We start from the raw sequence: 27,936 nt of genomic DNA on the forward strand, positions 1-27,936 counted from the left end.
TAACAAAAAAAATTAATCGCAAAACATTTATTAAATTTAAAAAAAAAAAAAAAAAAAAAATTCTAGAAAATAATCTGTTGTTGATTCATCAGCTCATTTTATAAATAAATCTGTTTATTTACAGTTTGTTATGTAAAAATATGTCATTGCTGAGTTTTTTCAGTGACCTCAGAATTGACCATCATGTCTTTGTAACCAAGTTTGGAAAAATCCTCCTTTTTCATGAGATTACTGAAAATAGAGAAATAATGATTCCAAGCTGAAACCACAATTGGTAAAGTAGAAGGAGTGCGTAGTGCATAAAAAGGAGAGTGCGTAGAGCATAGAAAGGAGAGTGCGTAGAGCATAGAAAGGAGAGTGCGTAGAGCATAGAAAGGAGAGTGCGTAGAGCATAAAAAGGAGAGTGCGTAGAGCATAGAAAGGAAAGTGCGTAGAGCATAGAAAGGAGAGTGCGTAGAGCATAGAAAGGAGAGTGCGTAGAGCATAGAAAGGAGAGTGCGTAGAGCATAGAAAGGAGAGTGCGTAGAGCATAGAAAGGAGAGTGCGTAGAGCATAGAAAGGAGAGTGCATAGAGCATAGAAAGGAGAGTGCATAGAGCATAGAAAGGAGAGTGCGTAGAGCATAGAAAGGAGAGTGCATAGAGCATAGAAAGGAGAGTGCGTAGAGCATAGAAAGGAGAGTGCGTAGAGCATAGAAAGGAGAGTGCGTAGAGCATAGAAAGGAGAGTGCGTAGAGCATAGAAAGGAGAGTGCGTAGAGCATAGAAAGGAGAGTGCATAGAGCATAGAAAGGAGAGTGCATAGAGCATAGAAAGGAGAGTGCATAGAGCATAGAAAGGAGAGTGCGTAGAGCATAGATAGGAGAGTGCATAGAGCATAGAAAGGAGAGTGCATAGAGCATAGAAAGGAGAGTGCATTGAGCATAGAAAAAGAAAAGAAAATGAAGGGAGGAGGAAATGCTTTATTGCCTACATATTTAAGAATGTTATGCACTTCAAACACTAGACATTCTGCAATGTTTATGTCATGGATTAATGATAGAAATATTTGATTACTTATGCATCTATGTTAACATAAGCAATACTTTTATAAGCGTTTTTGAGCAGATAATGGAAAGAATGGGGATATGATGAAATGCATAAAAACAAAAAAAGGTGGGGTAATTTCTCTGCATAAATACCAGAAAAAAATAATAACAACTAATGTAAACTTCTGCTGTTTATTTTCTTTTTAAACAAAAAAACAAAGAATTATAAAAGCAAATGTGAAAGATTTTTGTTTTTTTGGTAGATTTATTAATTTTTTAGGGAGCCATTTTTATGATTGAATTTGATATTTTTTTTTCTCTTTATTCAATTTCAAGTAACATCAGGTTTTCTTGCTAGTTATTGTAAGCATTAAAAGTCGATGATATCTTTTTGTTGAATGCCAGCAAACTTTCACATCGAATGTACTTAAACAAATCATATCTTTCTTATTTGTGGATCAATTTTTAAAACAATGATATGGATGGAAAGCGTATAAAATTATCATTCCAATGATATTAACTTCATGTGCCTTCATGCGTTAAATATCATTACATTTTAAGTTAAAATGAAAAATAGCTAAAGACTGACAAACTAGAAAAGGAAACTTTTTTTCATACCTTAGATTCCAATTAAAATCTTCAGAGTTAAATTTGATTGGATATTTTCAAGATTCATTAAATTTCACATATATATAAAATGCATAATAGTTTAAAAATGAGTTTTATGTATAATATATAAATATTTGATACTTTTTAATTTCTTTAAAAATGTTTTGTTGAATTCAACAAGGTGTGGAATAATGAACATTAACTTAATTTTGCTATAGCTGCACAGCGGGTTTGCATTCCCTTCCCAAAAATAGAAAATTCCTTCACATTAATAACTATGTGTTTGTTGTCTATTATGAGATCTTTCTTGTTTACACTTGTTTGTCTCTGGAATCTTTGTACTCTACCTTTCAAAGCAGAGTACAAAGATTCCAGAGACAAACAAGTGTGTATGCCAAATGATAGAGTAAAAAATGTTGTAACTTAAATGTTGAATTGTTAGAAGCTATTGGGGAATTCAGAAGATAGAGAAACAAATGGTGGACAAATAATTATATATATATATATATATATATATATGCAAAAGAGAAAACATCAAATTAACGATGTTAAAGCGTTAATAATAATAATAGAAGAGGTTATACAGAAATCATTTATAAAGCACAGAATTTCTTTTCTTTTGATTTTTTAAGATTTTAAGAATATCAAAAAGAAAAGGTTTTCTTTAAAATTTTTAAATTAACAATTAATTAGTTGAGAAGTTATGGTATGAAAGGAAGGATACAAAAGACTGTAAAGTACATAATTAAAATAAAATATTAATTTAATGTTAGATTTAAATTAAAAATTTTTTAAAATTTAAATTATATTTGATTTTCAAGTAAAAATGTACAGATTGCATAAACAATTTATAGTAAGAAAAATATTTGTATTAGACTTAGAATTAAAAGTAAAAAATATTTGTTGATATTAATCTCTGCACTTATCAAAACAAAACTTTTACTTAATTCATGATTAAATGTTATATTTAAACATTTTTGTGTTGTTGAAAAATGTTAACATTGCTTTAATATGCAAATATATTATGAATTACACATAAAATACTTTTACAATAAATTTTAATTTAAAATTTCTTAAAAGCAATTAATCCTATTAAGGAATTTTTATTACTTTTAATTTTTTATTCCTTAAAAGAAGAAAAAAAGAGCTTTGTTTAACTCTGATGATGCATTCATATATTATTTCAGTACTCTTGCATAATTTAACCCGGATTCTCGAGAATTCCCATCAAGCATGGATCGGGTGAGACCGACAATCATCAGTTTAAGCCTAGCATTGTAACAGATGCAGATTAATTTAAAGACAAACAAACAGACCAGAACAAAAAAAAAATACAAATAATAAAAAAATAACAAAAACCTACCTTTAAAAGACTGAAAATATTTTTATTTGTTTTAGTTTTTTTTTTTTGCAAAATATTTATCAACAAAAAGTTTTTTTTCTTCAAGAAAAGATGAAAGTTTTACTTTTTTTAACCATAAATTGTTAAGTGTAAGTACAAGTTTTTTTTGTTTTTTACCCAAGACTTTTATTCAGTCAATATTTTGGGGGGAGGGGGAGGAGGTTTCCACAGAAATTTTATATATATATATTTTTTTAAAAGAAAATAGTAAAAATATGCTTACGAAAAGCGTAAATTGTTAGATGAAAGTACAGGAAAAAAAAATGTAGTTTTTTAGGGAGGGAGATTGGGTAGAGGAAATAGAAGGAAGCTCCCCAAGAATCGGGTAGCTTTCGGAAATGTAATTTATGATGGAGACAAAATGTTGGTTGGTTGTTTTATGCCATATCAACCCTTTTCAGGTTATTTAATGCCGAATCCAAAGATTTTGAAGAAAAATTTTTTAATAGAATATATTTGTTGTTTTCAATTCGGTTTCTATTTAACCCATAGATGGGGCCCTAACAGGTACCACCACTCCGGGTCAGAGTGGACCTGGGAGCAATGGCAATTAAAGGGTGGCTCCACACTCCCCAAATTCCACAAGCTGGGGCCTCACCACTAGATATAGTTTAAGGTCATATCCAGGACCGATGACAAAAAGATTGTTTCCAAATTTTTGTCTCCACATAAATTCAAGTAAATATGTACTCAGAAGCTCTCGGTTGGTCTCGCATTCTTGCTTGTTTTGCTGTTTTACTTCCTTCCCACATCCTCTCAACGTGGTTCATTGTTGCCTTCATCGCGGGGTCTACAAAATGCATACTTATGATTCACTGCCAGGTGGTTGGTGGAATCCTTCTCCTCCTATTTTGTTTTAGGCCCTTCCAACAGTCGGATATGACTGTAGTCCCTGGCAGAATATATTTGTTTATTATTGGAAGGAGGGTTTCGGTGTTGTGATATGGTATGGTCATAAAAGAAAAAAAACCTTGTCAGTGATGTAAATAAAAAATAAAAAGTCAATTTAGTGTTTCAACATTTGAACAACGCTCGGCTGAAACCGATGATTGCCAATTCATGCTCAATGGGAATTCCCGAGAATCCGGGTCAAATTATGCAAGAGTACCATTATTTCAATTTGAATGCCTTTAAATAATTCATATGCAAGAATGAACTTACTTCTCCATTCGACAATGTAGATATTCCTTTGATTCTTGTCGACATTTGGTATTTTCACGGCTATTTGCATTCAAGCATCGCATATATTTGCGCATAAAATCTTTGCACTGACCTAAAAAGTACCGAGTGAACAACAAATAAAAAAAATATAAATACAAATAAAAATGAAAACAAGATTTTAAAATATACAAAAATAAAATGGTTTTAAAATTATCTCCTCACCTCAATTTAAATTATGTAAAAAAAATGTTCCTGAATTTTTGAAAGGATTGAATTATTTGAACTACTGTTCTCATCTTAAGTGTTATTCACACAATGTTTCGGCTGATGTAACCTTCAACTTTCTTCAGGTGTATCTTGTTGAATTATGAAATCTTTCTGTTGAAGTAGTAATACACACGGACGAAAAAACGCTTTGGATAATCACAGATTTCAAAATAGTTCTACTAAAATAGCCATATCTTTCAAACCAAAGCACTTCAAGTCTTCAAATTACTACTGTTTTGTTCAGAAATGAATATACTTTCAAATGAATTAATAAATGTGAATGTACATTATATATTTTAAGAGTTTTAAGCAAATAAAGTGATAAAAATATGAACGTCATAAAATGGCGTTTTCGGTAAGGTTTTGTAATGACCCCCTCTGTTTTCTAAAGGTCCGTACCATGATTGTATGAAGAATTTCGTCATGAAATTTGGGAACCAATCAGAAGAGGTGTTAATCTTAATACTGTCAAGTGTCTGAAATATTTTTGACCATTTCTTTTTTTTGTCGTGTTAAAAATAAGACTTTAATATGATGAGTATCGAACATTTTGAAAAAAAATTCATCGGACACCCACTAGTAAGTAAATCATTCTTTTTACTATCTTTATCAATTAAAAGTATTATTTTATGTTGAGTAGGACCGCAGTAATTGATAATAATTTAAAAGGACCTACCCGAAAAAAAATGTTTCTATTTCCCGAGTTTGGTTAAATTAAGTTAGTATTAGCAGAAGCAGCAGCAGCAGCAGCAGCTGTACTATTAGTCATAGCACAGTATAAACAACACGCGTTCTTTAATTTTTATTCACAAAAAAATTAAGAAAAACATGAAAATATGAATATAAATGTTTTGATATGTTTAATTAGACCTATTTTGTTATCAGAATAACATTAGTTTAGAGCTATTCGGTTTTCAGAATGTATAATAACAATCCCAACCAATTCGGCATTATGAATCCATTATAATTTCTCACATTTCTGGTCAAATTTAAAAACATGGTTAAAAAAACAAAATAAACTTTTGTAGATATATAGCTTGCATGCACTTTTATTTATTGCATTAGTTTTGAACAGCGAATTAAAACAATGTTTTACTGCGAACAGCCACAAATGTTTTTTCAAAATCAAAAGATGTATGAAAATCTTGTTTGTATTACTATACACATAGATTTGAAAAAGTTGTCAAAAAACAAATATATAACAAATAAATGTTATCAAAGGCAAGATAAGTTACTTTTCTACCTAACTGGATATGTTTTTAGTGTTTATATTTAATGTAACATGTTTATTCAGCTCGAAAAACAGTGTTTACCGATGTATTCGAAAATTTAAAATGGCGGACGACTCTCTCTTTGAGGCGGTAAGTTTGGGAAAATGAATTATAAATAAAAAACCAGATAAAATACTGTTAGAAACTCGCTCAATATATGTTATCGTGACATAGGCGGATATATATTCGGCAGGTTTTTAACAGTATTTTGTCTAGTTTTTATTTTTAACTCATTTTTCCAAACTTACCGTGTGAAAGAGATAGTCGGCCGCGATTTTTAACTTTCCAATACATTGGTAAGCACTGTATGTTTTTCGAGCTGAATAAACATGTTACATTAAATAAAAACACTAAAAACATATCCAGTTAGGTAGAAAAGTAACTTATCTTGCTTTTGATAACATTTGTTATGTATTTGCTTTTTGATAACTTTTTCGAATCTATGTGTACAGTAATACAAACCCTGTTATTTTTTTTCTACTTATTAAGTGAAAGGTATTTTTACAACCTGCTCCAGCATAGTATAAACAGCCTATGGAATAAACACCTTCAACCTCGAAAATAGAAATCAACAAATTTATGGAATTTTCTTCGAAATTTCGTAACGCAGTTTCTTATTAATGTAAAACTAAATATAACAGTTGCTGACTTATTTACCTGTCGAATACACACACATATATATATATATATATATATAACTTTCTGTAAGATATTTATTTGAAATTAAATTTTTGTGAAACTAACTCTAATATTGTTTTTGTTTCTGTCAAGTCTTCAGTATGTTCACACATAATTTTCCTTAACCCTACAATTAATACATATTCTCATTGCATAAAAACCCTCTTAAAACCACACATAATTCATAATTGTCTTAACAAAACAAAAAGCATACAGGATTTATCTCCCATAGAAAAAACCCCCCAGTTAACTGCCCTAAAATGCTAGAGTGACCTGTAACGGGGAATTATTTTACATTAAATTCTAAAATAATTTGTTTATCTTTCATTAACGTTTTTCATGGCATTTCATACATAATTGCCTAAAAAGGTAGAATCACATTTTGGAGGGGTGGTCAGAAAGGGTTGGGTGGGGTTAAACAGAAGGTGTTAATCTACAATAATACCAAAGAAATATTGCAATATATTCATTTTTAAATGGTCCTGTGTTTAGATTTAAGTTTTTTGTACATAAAGCACATTACAATTCAACTTTGAGTTCTCCAACTTCTTTTCTGTTTATGGATACATAGCATTCTTAAGGAATTGCAGCATATTTATGCACATTTACTACAGATTATTTGGAAACCATGAACTGTTGGAGATTTTCAGTCACATATTCTGATTCCTTGCACAAAAATACACTGGTAATATATGGTAAATTTCATTGCTTAATCTTGTGTTTTAACAAAGATATGACATTTTTTTTTTTACTAAAAAAGTATTGTAAAAAATGTGACAAAACACATATGGTCTTAAAGAGGGAAAATATCCAAATGTGTGAGGCACAAAAATAGTCATAACTTTCTTAATTTTAATCAGATTTTTAAAATTTAAAAAGATTCTTTCTTAGCTCATCAAGATCTTTCTATGTATACAAATATTGAAATATTTTAAGCTATTTCAATTTTTTCATGTGTATTGCTAGCAGGCAACACTAAGAATACATTTTCAAATTACTCAACACTTCTATCCGATTATGACTAATGGAATGAAAGCATGCTACTCCTGCGGATAAAAGTCTTAAATTCCATGTAGATTACAGAGTTTAACACCTGAAGAAGAGGAGCTGGAGGTAACATTGGCCAAAACATTGTGTGAATAACACTCAAAATGAGAACAGTAGTTCGAATAATCCAAATAATAGAAAAAAAAAAAAAAAAAAAAAAGAAAGTTTTATTGGGCAATACCTATAACAAGCCTAACAACCATGAAACAGTCCATAGGGGATGTGAAGGAAGAAGACATAATTATAGAACAAAAAACCTGAATGTGTAACTTTATAAAATCTGTAATAATTATTGTACATTTAATTATTCTATAGTAGCGGCATTCAAACACAGTAGTGTTTGAATATATGGTTAAGTGGCATTTTTAGTCTTTAAAGCTTAACAACTCACTTATTTTTCAATCAAATTTCAAACAATTATTACAGTTTATAGATCACCTTCTCAGCTATATTGTGAAAAGGAAAATTTCAATTTTTGTTCAGTAAAACAAAAGTTACAGAATTTACTTGTGTTCAAAATCGTAAAAAATGTAAGGAGGTGAGCGATGTTTTTTATGACTGGTTTCCATAGCAACCACATCACTTCAGCGACTTACTGTTACTACCAATTCACCGCTCTCACGAAAATAGAAGTAACGAGTGAAACAGACAGAATGAAAGGGAGATAATTGGGGGTATTTTATTGAAAGCAGACGAGTGCTATACATTGTTATTACATATGTGTATGCTATGTTTATGGGGGCAGGCAAAAATATAAGACTGAAATTAAACAAAGAACAAATGAATTTACTGGAAGCCTGGAAAAATCATGGATTACAATAGAAAAATGCAAGCATGAAAACTAATATGGTTAAGCTTAAACATGGAAAAGAAACGGAAAAGATATTCTAATAAAAAATATAATAAATTTATAACTTAAAATATTGCAGCATCAAGAGTTTTTTTTTTTTTAATTCAATTTATAACATTATATAATCAATTCTTAATGCTGCAATATTTTAAGTTATAAATTTACATTTTTTACTAGAATATCTTGTCCTTTTCTTTTTCAGTTTTAACAAATAGTCCTTTACTTTTCCATGTTCAAGCTTAACCATATTACTTTTTATGCTCATATTTTTCTATTGTAATTATATATATATATATATATATATATATATATATATATATATACTTATTTTTTTTAATTGAATTTACACCCCATACAAGGCTCAGTACCACTTTGATGTAGGGAGCTACTATCTGTGACATAATTTGCAGGGATACTATGTAGGGAATTAAGCAGCAAGATGTCTGTTTACATTACACTTAAACTCCTGCATGTCAGTACAGTCAGGAAAGCAAGGATCTGGAAGGGAATTCCAAAGTCTAGCAGTCCGAGGGAAGAAACTATTAGAGTAGAAGGTTTTCCAATATATTGCCCTTTCTTTGTATATCTGAATTTGGAAATCAGTCATTGTTTGAGTTGTAAGCTGCTTTAGTATATGTATTCTTGGTGATTATCGAATTGAATGTTACTAACAGGTCCCTCATTAAAAAATGTTCTCAGCTATTGGTAGTTAGTAATTTAAGGTTTTCACATAGACATCTGGTTTCAATCTTAGCATCATGGTTACATGGCCTTTGGTAGGAATGTACTTGTTTCCTTTGAATAATAATTTGAGGGTGTGGTCAAACTTTGATTTAAAGCATTTAAGGTGCTGTACTCTGTTACACAGAATCCAAAAATGTTTCAAATTTAATAGGTCTTTCACTATCGGCTGAACTCTAATTCTCCTCCTCCCTCTCTGTATTAAAATCTTTGAGTCTTTAATTAATCCAGCACCAGTCCACTACATCATAGATACTAAACTTTTTGGCAGTATTGATTTAAACAAGCCCGTTCTACTGCAGATATCCTTATTGTAATCTTTGAAAGTATATACTATGCACTGGATAAGGCAGGGAAAACTAGAACTAGCCCTAGATATATCTGAGGTTTTAAACAGGGTATGGCATTATGGTCTTCTCATGAAAATTAAATCATATGGTATTACTGAATGAATATTTAACAATTAAATCCTTCTAAAACAAGAGAAATATCTAGGTTGTCTTCGAGGGTCATACGTCAAATCAACATTATATAAATGCGGGTGTTCTTTAGGAGTTGTTCCTTGGACTTTTATTATTTCTCTTATTCATAAATGACCTCCCTGATAGAATTGTCTTTGAGATAGGTATATTTGCTAATGACACCATACTCTATAGCAGACACAAGGGAAAACAAATAAGCACATATCTAAGGAAATGGCTGAAACCTTAGAGGAAGACCTCCAAGGTTAAAAAAAAAAAAAAAAAAAAAAAATCAATCGTAACATTCAATGCTGCAAAGGCTAAACTTTTTTCCTTTAATAATAAGAAACCTTTTCAACCACTGATAGCCATGGCTAAAAATACACTACCTGAAAGCTCTTTGTTCAAACTCCTCAACTTAACATTCACAGGTAACATGAATTGGAACAGTTACATCTGAGAAACTGCATATTGCCTCTTGGCTTAAAATGACCCTCAACCAAATGATCGAGAATAAGGCACTATCGACCACGGGGTTCCACAAAGGCACTATCGACCACGGGGTTCCACAAAGATTCTTCTGTTAACGTTCGATTCAGCAAAGCCAGTTTCTCGTTGTCTCGATGACATGTCAAGTCGGACATTCCCACGCTACCTTCACACAGATGTTGAATATAGACCTGTCTACGAAACCAATACCTCTTCCTGTTCTAAAGAAGCAAGAACAGGAACGCTGGAGGATCTTAAGTTATCTCATAGACAGAGGATATACAGTCAGTAGAATATGAGAAGGAAGACGTACATGGCGCATGCCTCTGCTCTAACCTTTAAGGAAAGTTTCCTTCAAAGCCAAGACTTGACCAACACTTTCACCTTTGACTTTACCTCCGAACAATTCTTTTTGAGCTGGAGGCCCAGTCTGACCCACATGCTAAGGATTTGAACTGGGCCATCCATCCAGCTAAAAGTAGACGGGAAAGCTGCTCCAATGCAAGGACATAAAACAGCAGGCAACGGTGAACAGCCCTGATGCACTAACTGAGAGATATCAAACGAATTTGAGTGCTTTCCACTGATTTGTACCCTTGCCATCAGCGAGATCCATTTGTGGAAGTTCAATGTAAAACCGGTGGTCTCTCTGCATTTTGAATTTATCGTCTGGTAGTCCTTGGATCAGCTTTTTCTGGCTGCTTACGTAACTATACCAGAAGATGCTGACATAAAGTTGTTAGAAATTGAGTAATATTCTCAATAAGTTATAAAAAAAATGAATTACCAAAAGTTGTAATTTTGCTGTATAATTTTCTGTTTAAAAAGGTGAAAACTTGATAAAAAAATTATAAAAGAATAAAAGATTTGTGAAATCAACAATACTCTAAGTAAATTGATGGTTGGAAGGGTTTTTTTTTTCTTGCAAGATTTTAATACCGTTATTTCACGAGGTCGATGAGCATCTTTTGATGATATATCTTTGAAGCCAACCACAAAATCATGATTAGGGAGCTTGCAGTGATATTAGACCCCTCCTCCCCAAAAAAGTGTTCATGAACACTTAAAATTATTGCAATGCACATAAATTTGTTTCTTATCTTCAAAAACGCTTCATACAGTTTAATATAATGCGTGAGGTCACCAAGCTAATCAAGAACCTTGATTCCAGTAAAGCAACTGGCCCTGATGGCATTCCAGTTATAGTGCTGAAAAAGCTCCAACTAGAACTTGCCCCCATACTTACAAAACTGTTTAAGTGTTGCCTTAAGGAGAAGTGCTTTCCAACACCCTGGAAAACATCATCAGTATGCCCTGGATTTAAAAATTCAGGTGAAAAGTCATCTCCCTCTCAGTACAGACCAATAAGTCTCCTGTGTGTCATGAGTAAGTTGTTGGAATCCATATTAAATAAAGAAGTAGTCAACCACCTCAACAGAAACAACTTTCTTAGTGACATGTAATATGGTTTCCGCTCTGCAAGATCTGCAGCAGATGTGCTAACGGTTATATCACATAGGATTAGTGAATCTCTTGACAAAGGCTTCCTTTCTAGGGCAATTGCTCTTGACATATCAAAGGCCTTCGATAAGGTATGGCATAAGGGCCTACTTCACAAGATTTCCAGCTACGGTATTACTGGAAATGTTTTCTCAATCATTAAATCATTTCTCTCCGATAGGTTCATGGTTCATAAGAGTAGTGGTTGATGGGCAGAAATCAGAGGCCCATAGTATTAATGCTGGAGTTCCCCAAGGGTTCATCCTGGGCCCAACTCTCTTCCTGATCTACATTAATGATCTCCCTAAACACATACTTAAATCATTCGTTGACATCTATGCTGACGACACAACCATCTATGGCAACACATCAAAGGCCATAAATGACAAAGTTCTCTCTAATTCTCTCTCCTCTGATCTTGAGCACGTAGTACAATGGGTGAAGAGGTGGCTGGTCACTTTTAATGCATCCAAAACCAAGCTTCTATCTTTACATCATCAACATTCTGATCCCCATCTGGCATCAATTGAAATGGATGGCTCTCGTCTTGGAGAGGCTTCATGTTTTGACAAGCTTCTGGGTTTGACCTTTACTCCTGATCTGAAATGGAACACGCACATCAAATCTGTTGCCAGGGACGCTGGGAAAGTGGTGGGATCCTTCTACCGCTCCAGAAGATATCTCACTACTAATGCAATTCTCTATCTGTATAAAAGCCAAGTACCTCCAAGGATGGAGTACTGTTGCCACATCTGGGCAGGAGCTGCTAAAAACAGCCTATCCTGCCTTGACAGAGTACAAAATAGACTTCGTGGTTTAGTGGGGGATGCCCTTTTCTCTTCCCTGCAACCTCTCTCCCACAGAAGAGACGTTGCGAACCTGTCTTTGTTTTATCGTTATTTCCATGGCAGGTGCTCGTCTGAGCTCCAATCTTGCCAATCTTTCATGAGAAACACCCATCTGGCTGAAACTACTGTCAATAATTTTCCCCACTCTTTATCTGTGCCTAAATCCAAATGTAGATTCCATGAGCAAAGCTTCTTTCTTAGAACTGCATGCCAGTGGAACTCTGCCGCTTGCCTGTTTCCCACCTGACTACAACTTGGACGTCTTCAAATCCAACATAAACAAACTCCTGACAAACCGCCCCCTTAAGTAAGACACTATCAAAACCCCCAATACTAATGATTACTACAATACTATCTCATTGATTACTGTACATGCAATAACGCTTATACCTGAGTGGCCTTCAGGCCTTGATAAGTGGTGACCCCCATGTAAAAAAAAAAAAAAAAAATCTCCAGCCCTCAAAAAATATCTCGCCAAAAAAAAGCAATAAAATAATACGAAAAGCGCAAAGTTCAAGCCAAAATAATAATAAACAAAAAAAAAACAAGGGCAGTCTCGGCAAACTCGAAAGTAAGTTTGACAACTCTAGAAAGGTCACATCAACCCTCTTGCACTTTAAGTAAATAGAAATTAGGAAGATAAAAAAGGAACAGCAGTCGTTTGACACCGGTTGAAAGAATGCAATTTGATTGGATAAATATATATTGACGTCATTACTATGAAATATTGATAAAATTGAAATTGTTGAAAAAGAATTGTAAAAGAATTTAATAAGTATTCAATAATAGTATAAAAATAATTAATGTAGAAGCATTTTTAAAAGAGTTAAAGTCATTTAAGTAACAATTCGATCGCTGATTTATAATGAACTATTTTACTTTTATTTTAAATTAAAAAACGTTGCGTAAACAGTTCTCTTTTAATGGTTGCTCCCTGAAATGCACAAAAAAGTTTTGTACTTCTTCAGTTTATTGCCGAAATTGAAGACGCCATTTTTTTCCACGCACTTGCTAGTAAAATTTAAGGGATATATCATTATCTGGCCAAATGATTACTTCCGGAAAGGGAAATAATAAATTTTTTTCACGCAAATAAATAACAAAAAAAATAATTGTTTAATTGGAAATGTTTCGATTTAATTAATGAGAACGGGAGAGTTTTTCATGGATCATTTTTTTATTTTTATTAAAAACAGAAAATGACATGTTCATAATGGTTTAAAAATTTATCAAAATAATTGTAAAAACATTGATTGAAAATGTGGGAACATGATGAGAATTAGCAGCGAACCGGATGTTAACGCATCCACCATGAGAGACAAAATGAAAAATCGTCTTTTGCACATGGCTCCACGCATTGCTTCCGCATGGGAAGAAAAAAAATAAGATAATCACAAAATAATTATCGACCAATGGCAGAGCTCTGCGTCTAAAAAAACACCTCAAATATCACAGTCACTGGGAACCAGTCTGCCACTATAAAACGAGGGACTTGAGGGAACCAAAAAGAGGGAAGAGAAGATTCGCCCTACTGCGTCAGTGAACGTATGGACGGATTCTCCCACCCGACCTAAAGAGATGAAGAAGAAAAAAAAAAAGGCACCAGTGAACTGAAGCCGACTACGCTCTCATGTTATGGGCCAAATGCCTTTAATTCTAAACAACGCCTAATTCACACAAACCAAAGAAGAGAGGAGGAAAAGGAAGACGAAGACGCCGGGCTGCTAGCTGCTGATGAAAAAGTTACTCACTTTCCAGTTACAAGCCAGGACATGCATCACCGACAGCAGGATGACCGGCCTACCCTATCCATCTCCATCGTCCATAAGATAAGTTACATTTTACGAACATTCATTCCTCATCAATTCATACATACCTACAAACATTTTACGAACATTCATTCCTTGTCAATTCATACATACCTACAAACATTTTATGAACATTCATCTCCTTTGTTAAATCACATTCTATCCTACGAACACTTCACCTTTTCTAATACAAATTGTTGGTAGTAAATAAAATCGGTTCTCAACCTTCAATATTCGTCCGTCTTTAATTATATGGAGTCAGAATCTACACACTTCCAACGTTATTCATTTCATGTATTCTTGGTGGTTGCCTCTATGGCATCCTTTCCCATCTCTAAACCTTTTTCATAAAAACTTCAGGCCATAAAAGTTTGCGTAAAAAAATATATTTTAAATTGGATTTGTATAAAATAGATTTTTTTTCTCAAACAAATGAATAATTTTAAACAAATTAATTTAAACAACAAATTAATTTAAATGATTGTTTTTTTCTTTTTTTAACAGGGAAGTGTTTTACTTCTTAGCGGACTGTCTCCAAACTTTTGTCGCCACATAAATTCGGCTAGATATGACTCCACCATATGTGTGTGAGTTCCACATTCTAGTGTCATTCTTTTCTTTTTTTTTTTTTGCCTCACATCACATACACTCAACATGGTTTGTGGTTGCACTTGTAATTGGGTCCACAAAATTATACTCGTGATTCAGTATTCACACGCAAATGGTGCAGTCCTTCCTGAGCTGTCATAGGCTTTCCATCAATCTGACACTATTGCCATTCCCGGTCTTATGAACCGCTTTATTACTGGAATTAATGTTCCCGCATCTCTACAGGGAACGGTTACTAGAAAACCTGATCTTGTGGCAGGTTCATATCCCCCAAAAAACCCATAGTTGGCGTGGTAACCGGCCAGTGTGATGTTTTCATTTTGAAAATAAACTTTTGTCTATCCCTTTACGGAAGTAATCGTTCGGCCAGATAATGATATATCCCTTAAATTTTACTAGCAAGTGCGTGGAAAAAAATGGCGTCTTCAATTTCGGCAATAAACTGAAGCACCAAAAGGTTTTTTCACTTTCTTCGTATTTATCTCATAGACCTTCCTTTTTTTTTTTTTTATCATACGTGTATTTATTTATTTCTAAAACAATCATTTATTAAAAAAGAAAAATTGTTTTCTAATATTGTCAATTTCAATATCGTTTCTTTTTATCATTTCTAATTAAAATTACGCTAAAAAAATTGTTTTAAAAAAATCCTGCATTAATAAAAATCATCTATTAAAAAAAAAATTCTGTTTTCTTATATTGGCAATCCATTTTATTTATAAAATGACGTCATAATTTCTCTATCCAATCAATGGCATTCTTTCAGCCGGTGTAAGACGACTGCTGTTCCTTTTTTATCTTCCTAATTTCCATTTACTTAAAGTGCAAGAGGGCCAGAAAATTATATTGAACGAATTGGAAGTAACCACTTGATTAAATAAAGTAAACGAACAAAATATACATTTTTATACATTTATAACTACTTTAAATAAATAGTCAGAGAAAAGAAACAATTTTAAAAAGTGTATTGTTGTCTTAACAGAACAAAATATAACATAAAAAAATTGAAACTGTCATGTGTAAAGCGTAAAACTTGAAATAAAATATTTTTTTAAAATATGTTAAAATATCTAAATACTTAAAAAATATTTGAAAACATAATTCGTAATATCGTGATTTGACGGGTTTACCCTCAAATAAAAAAAAATATTAAAATATTTTTTAAAAACCGTGAAACTTTGCTGTGCGTAATAAAAAAAATAAAAATTATTTAAATAATTTTTTAAAATATTTTTTATTAAATATTTTATAAAAGCCAAGTACGTCCAAGGATGGAATACTGCTGCCATATCTGGACAGGAGCTGCTAAAAACAGCCTATCCTGCCTTGACAGAGTACAAAATAGACTTTGTGGCTTAGTGGGGGATGCCCTTTTCTCTACCCTGCAACCTGTCTCCCACAGAAGAGACGTTGCGAGCCAATCCTGGTTTTATCGTTATTTCCATGGCAGGTGCTCGTATAGGTGTATCAGAATTTTTCTAGGAATTTTTGACACCCCTAACACGAAACTGCGAATAAAATATAAAAATCTCGTAATTTCTCTGTTAAAAGTAGGTTGTTTATTTTCTTTATGGATTATACTTCCAAAATAAACTATTAAAGGCTGCCAACCCCCAATATTTCCTCCTGTATCAGAAAACACGCTATGTGATATACGTATATCTGTACGTGATGTTGCGAAGCTAATCAAAAACCTTGATTCGAGTAAAGCAACTGGCCCTGACGGTATTCCAGTTATAGTAATCAAAAAACTTCAACCTGAACTAGCGCCCATACTTACAAAACTGTTTAAACGTTGTCTTAAGGAGAATAGTTTCCCATCTCCCTGGAAAATTTCATCAGTATGCCCTGTATTTAAGAATTCAGGTGATCGCTCATCCCCCTCTCAGTACAGGCCAATAAGTCTCCTGTGCGTCATGAGTAAGTTGTTGGAATCTGTGTTAAATACAGAAGTAATCAAACATCTCAACAAAAATAACCTTCTTAGTGACACTCAATATGGTTTCCGTTCTGCTAGATCTACAGCAGATGTGCTTACAGTTATATCTCATAGGATTAGCAAATCTCTCGACGGAGGCAACCTTTCTAGGGCAATTGCTCTTGACATATCTAAGGCCTTTGATAGGGTATGGCATAAAGGTTTACTTCATAAGATCTCTAGCTATGGTATTGCTGGAAATGTCTTCTCAATTATTAAATCATTTCTTTCTGATAGGTTCATAAGAGTAGTAGTTGAGGAGCAAAAATCAGAAGCTCACAGTATTAATACCGGTGTCCCTCAGGGGGCCATCCTGGGCCCAACTCTTTTCCTGATCTACATTAATGATCTTCCAAATCACATCCTTACATCATTTGTAGACATTTATGCTGACGACACTACCATTTATGGTAGCACATCTAAGACAGTAAATGACCAAGTTCTCTCCAATTCTCTCTCCTCTGATCTTGAGCATGTAGTACAATGGGGTAAGGAGTGGCTGGTTACTTTTAATGCATCTAAAACCAAGCTTCTCTCTTTACATCATCAACATTTTGATCCACATCTGGCATCAATTGAAATGAATGGCTCTCGTCTTCAGGAGGCCTCAAGTTTTGACAAGCTTCTTGGCTTGACTATTACTCCTGATCTTAAATGGAACACGTACATCAAATCTGTTGCCAAGGCCGCTGGAAAAATGGTGGGATCTTTCTATCGATCCGGTAGATATCTCACTGCTGATGCTATTCTCTATCTATATAAGAGCCAGGTACGTCCAAGGATGGAATACTGTTGCCACATCTGGGCAGGAGCTGCTAGAAAGGACTTGTCCTGCCTTGATAGAGTTCAAAATAGACTTCGTAGCCTCGTAGGAGATGTCCTTTTCTCTTCCTTGCAACCTCTATCTCACAGAAGAGATGTTGCGAGTTTGTCTCTGATGTATCGTTATTTTCATGGATCATATTTTTCATGGTGTTCGACTGAGCTTCAATCTATGGTCTCCCCTCGCCAGACTTTCACAAGAAACACTCGTCTAGCTGTAAACACTATCACTAATTTCCCCTACTCTTTATCTGTGCCTAAACCTAAACGTAGATTCCATGAACAAAGCTTCTTTCTTAGAACTGCACGCCTGTGAAATTGTCTTCCGTTTTCCTGCTTTCCGGCTGACTACAATATGGTTGTCTTCAAGTCTAACGTAAATAAGTTCTTGATGAGCCGTTCCATATAAGTTATCAAATTTACCAAATTTTTTTTTTTTTACACAGTGATCACCACTTATCAAGGCCCGGAAGCCACTCAGGGATAAGGGTTATTGCAAGTACATTACGTTAGTGTGGAGATTTGATGGAGTGTTTACTTAAGGAGGCGGTTCATTAGGAATTTGTTAACATTAGATTTGAAGACATCCAAGTTGTAGTCCGGAGGGAAGCAGGCAGACGGAACAGAGTTCCACAGGCGTGCAGTTCTAAGAAAGAAGCTTTGTTCATGGAATCCGCGTTTTGATTTAGGCACAGATATAGAGTGGGGGAAATTTTTCACAGTGGATTCAGCTAGACGGGTGTTTTTCGTGAAAGATTGGCGAGGGAGGACCAGGGATTGGAGTTCAGACGAGCACCTGCCATGAAAATAACGATAAAACAAGGATAGGCTCGCAACGTCTCTTCTGTGAGAGAGGGGTTGCAAGGTAGAGAAAAGGGCATCCCCCACTAAGCCACGAAGTCTATTTTGTACTCTGTCAAGGCATGATAGGCTGTTTTTGGCAGCTCCTGCCCAGATATGGCAACAGTATTCCATCCTTGGACGTACTTGGCTTTTATATAGATAGAGAATTGCATCAGTAGTGAGATATCTTCTGGAGCAGTAGAAGGATCCCACCATCTTTCCAGCGACCTTGGCAACAGACTTGATGTACATGTTCCATTTCAGATCAGGAGTAAAGGTCAAACCCAGAAGCTTGTCAAAACACGGGGCCTCACCCAGACGAGAGCCATCCATCACAACTGATGCCAGATGGGGATCAGAGCGTTGATGATGTAAGGATAGGAGTTTGGTTTTGGATGCATTAAAGGTAACTAGCCACATCTTCCCCCACTGAACCACGCGCTCGAGATCAGAGGAGAGAGAATCAGAGAGAGCTTTGTCATTTACAGCCTTTGATGTGTTGCTGTAGATGGTCGTGTCATCAGCATAGATGTCAACGAATGATTTAAGTATGTGTTTAGGGAGGTCATTGATGTAGATCAGGAAGAGAGTTGGGCCCAGGATTGACCCCTGAGGGATCCCAGCATTTATATTGCAGGCCTCCGATTTTTGTCCATCTACCACTACTCTTATAAGCCTATCGGAGAGAAATGATCTAATGATTGAGAAAACATTTCCAGTTATACCGTAGCTGGAAATCTTGTGAAGTAGACCCTTATGCCATACCTTGTCGAAGGCCTTTGATATGTCAAGAGCAATTGCCCTAGAAAGGAAGCCTTTGTCAAGAGATTCACTAATCCTGTGGGATATAACCGTCAGCACATCTGCGGTAGATCTTGCAGAGCGGAAACCATATTGTGTGTCACTAAGAAGGTTATTCCTGCTGAGGTGGTTGACTATTTCTCTATTTAATATTGATTCCAGCAACTTACTCATAACACAGAGGAGACTTATTGGTCTGTACTGAGAGGGAGATGACTTATCACCTGAATTCTTAAATACAGGGCAAACTGATGAGGTCTTCCAGGGGGTCGGAAAGCACTTCTCCTTAAGGCAGCGCTTAAATAGTTTCGTAAGTATGGGAGCAAGTTCTGGTTGAAGCTTTTTTAACACTATAATTGGGATGCCATCAGGGCCAGTTGCTTTACTGGAATCTAGGTTTTTTTATTAGCTTGGCGACCTCATGCACGGATATTTGTATGTTACCTAGCTTGGTCTGTGTTATAGGAGGAAATATGGAGTTGATGGCCTTCATCGCATAGGGTAGAATTAGCTGCAAAGTTCTTTGCAAATAGTTTGGCCTTGTCTGACGCTGACGAGATGACCTCTGGTCCATTGATAATGGTTGGGATAGAACGCACACTTCTGTTCAGGATCCTATTTGTTATTTGCCAAAACTGGTGAGAACCAAGCCGCTGATCAGCTACCTTGGATTTAACAGACTGGGCATATAGCTCTCTTGCATTTTTTATTACTCTTTTACAGTGGTTGCTGGCAGTCCTGAAAGCAGCTTTAGTCTCAGTGCATCTATTACGTTGGTAGCTATGGAAAAAGTGATTTCTGTGCGCGATAGCAGCAGCACATTCTGGGGAGAACCATGGCTGGCTTTTAGGTTTTTGTTGGAATTTTTTAGATGGTATGAATTGGTCAATGCCTACAATTAACCATTCGGTCAGATTTGATACTATAGAGGACACTTCCTTTTTAAACATGGAGTGCAGAGGTAAATCAGATATGAATGTACGGAAGCTATCCCAGTCAGCCATAGAGTATCGGTATACAGTACGGTGGAGGGGTACGTCTGGGGGCTTCTTACATTTCGTTTTTATCTTAACTGATACGACGGAGTGGTCGGAGGATCCTAGAGGAGAATGAACGGTACATGAACATAGCTCAGGGGAAGTTGAAAGAAAAAGGTCTAAGAGGCTTGCATATTGATTGGGTGTATCGGGCACACGGGTGGGTTCGCGAACTATCTGAGTGAGGTCATAAGCAATGGCAAAATCATGACAAAACCTCCCCTCATCATCTGTCTTATTTGAATGGGTCAGCCATTCCACGTTATGGACGTTGAAGTCACCACAGATGTGGATGTTAGCCAAGGGATGTGAAGACAGTATGTGGTCTATTTTCTCAGATATGCTCTTAAAGATAGTAACTCCGCTGTTGTGGGGCCTATAGAGGGCAAATATAAATGCAGTGGTGTTAGCAAGTGCAACCCTGAAGCACATAAAGGGTAAATTAGGATCTTCTCTAGAGATATCCCTGCCATATGGGAAGCCATCCTTAATGTAGGCACATATTCCATGCCCATGGCGATCTTGGGTGTCAGATTTAGCTGTTAAATTGGAGTATCCATTAATTATGAACTCATCTAGGGAAGTGGTCGGCCCTATTCCAGTTTCACTTAGAAATAATATGTGCGGTTTCGTCTCCTGTAATTGGGTTTCAACCTCTGGAAGGTTGGAACGTAGACCCCTGATATTGGAGAAGGAGACCTGGTAGTAGGGGTCTACGCTGGAAGATGGGGTTCTAGGTTTAATCGAGTTTTTATTCTGGAGATATTTCATGTTGAGGTTTTGGGATTTGTGGAATAGGTCGGCATACTTGGTTAGAGCAGTACAGAGAGGGAAAGTAAGAGAGAAAAAGACAGGAAAAAGTTTTTATTTGTAGCACACGAAAAGGTAAAGCCGTAACAATTACCCACTAGTATGGCATCGAGAGGCCCCACCAGAGACTACTGCATGGTCCACTCACCAAATGGCAATACAGCAGTCCCAGTACTTTGCGCCTGCTGATAGGACAGAGACAGAAGAATTTCCGACATCTCAGACTACTGGTCACCAAGTAGTACCGACCTTTAAGCAGCTTTTTCTTCACGCTTTGTCAGAAAAATCACTCATTGAATGAGGACTGAATGACAAAATAGGAGAAGCGAGAGTTACTGGAGCTGCCGATAACACATCCACTGTATTATCTACTCTCCATTTTCATTACTAATGATTACTATATTTTCCAATTTCTGCTGTACACTCTTTAACCCTTATCCTTGAGTGGCCTCTTTGCCTTGATAATGTGGTGATGCCTATGTAAAAAAGAAAAAAAAGAAATATTTTTTTTTTTTTTAAACAGTAATGAATTTTCCGAACTCAATATTTTTCAATTTTTAAACTTTAAAAATTTATCAAAATTTTTCTATTGATTCTATTTTTACGATATTTTCAGGATCAATGTGAAATTTTATGTTCTTTCCAATAAACCGAATATAATATTTTAGACAAACGTTGTTTTTTAATTCACGCCCCCCCCCATTTTCAAGTGTCTATTAAAAAGTAAATAATTAATTTACTCACAAATTGAAGAGAAAAGGTCAATAAATAATATATTCAAATTCGAAACAAAAAAAGCGTAGTATTTTTTAGAATTTTACCTGTAAAGTTTGAAGTTTAAAACCTTTTTTTTAAACCACGTTATTTGTTTTTTTTAAATGGAACCTTGGTCCTTGCTCCTTTTATTGAAAAAAAAAATTAGGGCTTGAATTACATTTTTCGAGGAGTTATAAGCTTGGAAAGACAGGGGGTGGAATAATTCACGCCTCCCATTTTGAAATGTCTATTAAAAAATAAATAATTAATTTATGTACCAAAGTCTTATATATCACAAATTGAAGAGAAAAGGCCAATAAATATATTCAAATTTAAAACCAAAAAAAGTACTGTTTTTTAGAAATTTACCTGTAAATTCCGAAGTTTAAAACCTTTAAAAAAAAAAAAAAAAAAACTCTTTTTTTTTTTTTAAAATGAAACCTTGGTCCTTGCTCCTTTAATTGAAAAAAAAATTAGGGCTTGAATTACATTTTTCGAGGAGTTATAAGCTTGGAAAGATGGGGTGGAATTATTCACTATTTTCATGAAATTTCTAACACACCTAGTGCTCGTATGAACTCCAATCTCTGGTCCCCCTCGCCAATCTTTCACGATAAACACCCGTCTAGCTGAAACCACTGTCAAAAATTTCCCCCACTCTTTATCTGTGGCTAAATCAAAACGTAGATTCCATGAACAAAGCTTCTTTCTTAGAACTGCACGCCTGTGGAACTCTGTTCCGTCTGCCTTCTTCCCACCTGACTACAACCTGGATGTCTTCAAGTCCAACGTAAACAAATTCCTAATGAACGAACCGCCCCCTTAAGTAAACACTTCATTAAATCTCCATACTAACGTACTGTACTTGCCATAACCCTTATCCCTGAGTGGCTTCCGGGCCTTGATAAGTGGTTACCATCGTGTAAAAAAAAAAAATGTATTTTATTTTATGTTTTAAAACTTTAAGAATTCGTAATATCGTGATTTGACGGTGTAAATACTGATGTGCCCCTTTTAGAGTTGTCGAACTTACTTTCGAGTTTGCCGGGCTTAACTGCAAGACTGCCAAAACAAGGCTACATACGATAAAATTCTTTCCTGATTAATGAACTCTCCCTTGAACCAATGCGTATTTCGCTACGAAGGGGGGGGGGGGATCACTCGTGTACGTCCGCCGAAACTTATATTTGCCTTTGATAACAATAATATTATTTCTTATATATTTGTTTCTTTGTTTTTACCACTTCGTTTTGTTTTCTATAATAAAACATGCCCCAACCATTTTATACCAGTTTGAAACCCTCTAAATTAAATTACAACGTTGTTTTACGACCGTTTGGTAGTCCACTAATAGCACTAGCAGTCCATGGTCACGAATTCTGAATAAAGGCGTGTGAGCGAGATAATAAAATAGGGTTTGTATTACTGTACACATAGATTCGAAAAAGTTGTCAAAACACAAATATATAACAAATAAATGGGTACTTGTGCATTTAACGAACCAGACGTAACTCAGCAATGCTGAGTCTCAGCATTTGCTCGGCTTTGTCCGACGCATGACGTCAACAGCCGGATATAACCGAGCGTTGCCGATTAAGCAGACGAGAATTTCGCTATCAATTGAAAGAGTGTCACAACTCAAGAAACGCTTATTTGAAGAGAGTTTTAAAAAGATAACTGACGAAATAATAATGAATATTACAAACCTTGCGGACCGACCAGCTCCAGACCCCAGAGGCTGCACTAAACTTTTGCCAGTAACGGAAATTGTTGGCAGAAGAGAAAAGGTGTTTATTTACATTTTGGCCAGGATTGTGTACTTGCAAAGAGAACAAGCCTTTCCGACGGTTACGGTTGGAGGTGTAGAAGTGTAACATGTCGTCGATGGACCACCATTAGGATTGGAACCTTCTCAAAATCCCGACTATCATCACATGTATAATAAAAATAATATACTTATGGGCGTTCGAGATGGCATCTACAAAAAATCTCCATCGCGAATGTGGGTTACGTTCTCGCCACACAATCGTGGATTGGAAAATTTGCTGCGTGATATATGCAGGGATTATTTTCTGAGGAATCCCCGGCAGATTGGAGGCCCAGGCCATACGGTAGAAATCGACGAGTCCGTTTTTAACCGCCGGCAGACTTGTGACACCGGTCTGGGTCTTCGGTGGATACGACCCCGCTGAAAAGGAGGGTTTCTTGGTCACTGTACCAAATAGGAAGGCCGAAATCCTCCTTCCACTAATAAATAAAAAGATAGATTCGAAAAAGTTGTCAAAAAAACAAATATTATCAAAGGCAAGATAAGTTACTTTTCTACAAATCCTTGTTTCTGGCGAAAAAAATGTACAAATAATCCTTGTTCCTACCCCCCCCCTTTTTTACATTAAAAATTGAAAAAAAAAAAACAAAAAAAACAAAAACAAAAACAGTTCAGACGAAAAAAAATTAACAAAAAAAAAAACTTGTTTTATATGTATTTATTTTGAAAACAGAAAACAATTCCAGGTACTGGTCGCGGTAAGAGTTCCCTGCCGAACACCCTCAAAAAACAATCATTTCTCCCCGCGCAGCCGCAAAGGATATGTTTTAGTTGCCGTAGTAACAACACTTTTTATCGACATTGTTTTACTGTTTATGAATATTGAAATAAAAGACATTACTACACATTTATTAATAATATCTCACTTTTAATCACTTTTATCGACTTTTTAAAACTTTTTTTTTTACTCTTTTTTAAATGACAACGTTAATGTTTATGAATATTGAAATAAAACATATTACTACACATTTATTAATATCTTTTTTTTTTACTGTTTATGTGTCAATTTTATCGACTTTTTTTTTTTTTTACTGTTTATGTGTCAATTTTGAAATTATTCTTATATTGAATATTGAAATAAAAGACATTACTACACATTTATTAATAATATCTTTTTTTTTTTTTTCTTACTGTTTTACTGTTTGTGTCACTTTTATCGACTTTTTCTTTTTTAATACCATTTTCTTAAAATGAATATTAAAATAATTTCCCAACTTTTTTCATTTCTATGTGTTTTTAGTTTTGTGTGTTGAATGAAACTTATTTTTCATTACAACAATAGTTATCGACCCCGGTTCTTTGGCTGACAAACGACATCTGTCGGCGACTCGGCGGTTCTTGAAACTAAATTACACGCATTCGCTTCATGTTACTGACATGCAGAAGTGCCAATGGTGCCATAGGTATTATTGTAAATTAACACTCTAAGCTAATTCCGTAAAATGAGATTCTACTTTTTTAGGGGAATTTGCACCCTCCCCATGTTAAGAATGGCTTTTTAAATAATAACGTTATTTCAGCACGGATCAATAAGTGCACTAGTACCACAAAATGGTGATAGAATAATAAATTTACTTACGTTTAATCAATGTCATTTTCGCACCATTCATTCACTTTTATCGACTTTTTCTTTTTTTTTTTTGATAGCATTTTCTTTTTTAAATGACTACGTTTTACTGTTTATGTCTCACTTTTATCGACTTTTTCGTTTTTAATAGCATTTTCTTAAAATGAATATTAAAATAATTTCCAACTTGTACAAACATTTTTACATGCGCATATAAACAACTAATTTTTTAACAGTAAAACAAAAAAAAAGGTATTATTAATAAATGTGTAGTAATGTCTTTTATTTCAATATTCAATATAAGAAAAGAAAAAGTCGATAAAATTGACACATAAACAGTAAAAAAAAAAAGATATTAATAAATGTGCAGTAATATGTTTTATTTCAATATTCATAAACATTAACGTTGTCATTTAAAAAGAGTAAAAAAAAAGTTTTGAAAATTCGATAAAAGTGATTAAAAGTGAGATATTATTAATAAATGTGTAGTAATGTCTTTTATTTCAATATTCATAAACAGTAAAACAATGTCGATAAAAAGTGTTGTTACTACGGCAACTAAAACATGTCCTTTGCGGCTGCGCGGGGAGAAATGATTGTTTTTTGAGGGTGTTCGGCAGGGAACTCTTACCGCGACCAGTACCAAAAAAAGACAAAGTCGATAAAAGTGAATGAATGGTGCGAAAATGACATTGATTAAACGTAAGTAAATTTATTATTCTATCACCATTTTGTGGTACTAGTGCAGTGCACTTATTGATCCGCGCTGAAATAACGTTATTATTTAAAAAGCCATTCTTAACATGGGGAGGGTGCAAATTCCCCTAAAAAAGTAGAATCTCATTTTACGGAATTAGCTTAGAGTGTTAATTTACAATAATACCTATGGCACCATTGGCACTTCTGCATGTCAGTAACATGAAGCGAATGCGTGTAATTTAGTTTCAAGAACCGCCGAGTCGCCGATAGATGTCGTTTGTCAGCCAAAGAACCGGGGTCGATAACTATTGTTGTAATGAAAAATAAGTTTCATTCAACACACAAAACTAAAAACACATAGAAATGAAAAAAGTTGGGAAATTATTTTAATATTCATTTTAAGAAAATGGTATTAAAAAAGAAAAAGGCGATAAAAGTGACACAAACAGTAAAACAGTAAGAAAAAAAAAAAGATATTATTAATAAATGTGTAGTAATGTCTTTTATTTCAATATAAGAATAATTTCAAAATTGACACATAAACAGTAAAAAAAAAAAAAGTCGATAAAATTGACACATAAACAGTAAAAAAAGAAAGATATTAATAAATGTGTAGTAATATGTTTTATTTCAATATTCATAAACATTAACGTTGTCATTTAAAAAGAGTAAAAAAAAAAGTTTTAAAAAGTCGATAAAAGTGATTAAAAGTGAGATATTATTAATAAATGTGTAGTAATGTCTTTTATTTCAATATTCATAAACAGTAAAACAATGTCGATAAAAAGTGTTGTTACTACGGCAACTAAAACATGTCCTTTGCGGCTGCGCGGGGAGAAATGATTATTTTTTGAGGGTGTTCGGCAGGGAACTCTTACCGCGACCAGTACCCAATTCCAAACAATAATAATTTAAAAAAACAAAAACAAATGAACCGTAGGTTTTTGCTTTTTATTTATTTAATTTTTTTGTTTCTACATTTTACAATTTCATTGTACAGTTATTTTGTTGTAGCGTTGTTTTTATTTTATCGCCAACGCTCGGTTTTATCCGGCTGTTGACGTCATGCGCCGGACAAAGCCGAGCAAATGCTGAGTTACGTCTGGTTCGTTAAATGCACAAGTACCAATAAATGTTATCAAAGGCAAGATAAGTTACTTTTCTGCCAAACTGGATATATTTGTTGTGTTTTTATTCAATGTAACATATTTATTCAGCTCGAAAAACATACAGTCGGCGATGTATTCGAAAATTCAAGATGGCGTCTCACACCCTCTTTAACACCGTAAGTTTGGAAAAAGGTGTTAAATAAGAAACTATACAAAATACTATTAAAAACCCGCCGAATATATGTCAACCTATGTCACGGTAATATATATTGAGCGAGTTTTTAACAGTATTTTGTCTAGTTTATTATTTATAACACCTTTTCCCAAACTTACCATGTTAAAGAGAGTGTCGGGCGCCATTTTGAATTATCCAATACATCGGTAAACACTGCATGTTTTTCGAGCTGAATAAACATGTTACATTGAATAAGAACAAAAAAAAATGTATCCAGTTTGGTAGAAAAGTAACTTATTTTGCCTTTGATAATATTTATTTGTTATATATTTGTTTTTTGACAACTTTTTCGAATCTATGTGTACACAGTAATACAAACCCCCCAAAAATGCACATGAAGTTTGGAATTTACATCGGCCGAAACGTTGTAAATATAACAATCCAGATAAGAGAAGTCCGAAGAAACCAAAACCTACATTACTATTTGAACGAGAACACTGATGAACAATAATAACAAAAACACATGCCTTCATGTTTGTGCACGCTTTACAAAATCAGACATCTGCTTGTAACGCATTAATATGTTACCTTCGTGGTCCAGGGGAAAGCTCCCTTTATCGGGTGCTCGTACAATCGACCTGTTAACGAAAGTCATCGTCGTCGACATTGTTATTATTAGTCGTTTGGAGAGAAACTTAAAAAAAAAAAAAAATGACTGGCCTTAAAGAGCGAATGTGTTTACAAA

At 34.3% G+C, this 27,936-nt stretch overlaps 2 protein-coding genes across 4 annotated transcripts in view; one reads left to right on the forward strand and one right to left on the reverse strand.

Annotated features, from left to right (window-relative positions):
- Positions 1-11: 11 nt before the first annotated feature.
- LOC145286349 (cytochrome c oxidase assembly protein COX19-like) lies at positions 12-27,912 on the reverse strand. The gene is made up of 3 exons (XM_080135288.1): positions 27,780-27,912; positions 4,198-4,309; positions 12-231 (listed from the first exon to the last, which is right to left on the reverse strand). The coding sequence occupies exons 1-3, from the start codon at positions 27,856-27,858 to the stop codon at positions 144-146; spliced, it is 279 nt and encodes a 92-aa protein (XP_079991414.1). The 5' UTR covers positions 27,859-27,912; the 3' UTR covers positions 12-143.
- Positions 4,902-27,936, forward strand: part of LOC145286346 (uncharacterized) — a 102,803-nt gene continuing 79,768 nt past the window's right edge. Inside the window, exon 1 of one of the 3 annotated variants that reach the window (XM_080135284.1) lies at positions 4,902-5,043. The gene's annotated coding sequence lies outside the window, so the exon portion shown is untranslated. Of the gene's footprint in view, positions 5,044-25,761; positions 25,911-26,729; positions 26,844-27,936 lie in introns of those variants that run through there. The other 2 variants (XM_080135283.1, XM_080135285.1) reach the window with 2 other exon arrangements.

The sequence above is a fragment of the Euprymna scolopes genome, chromosome 10 (genome assembly GCF_053919585.1).
Source record: "Euprymna scolopes isolate OS-2025 chromosome 10, ASM5391958v1, whole genome shotgun sequence".
NCBI lineage: Eukaryota > Metazoa > Mollusca > Cephalopoda > Sepiida > Sepiolidae > Euprymna > Euprymna scolopes.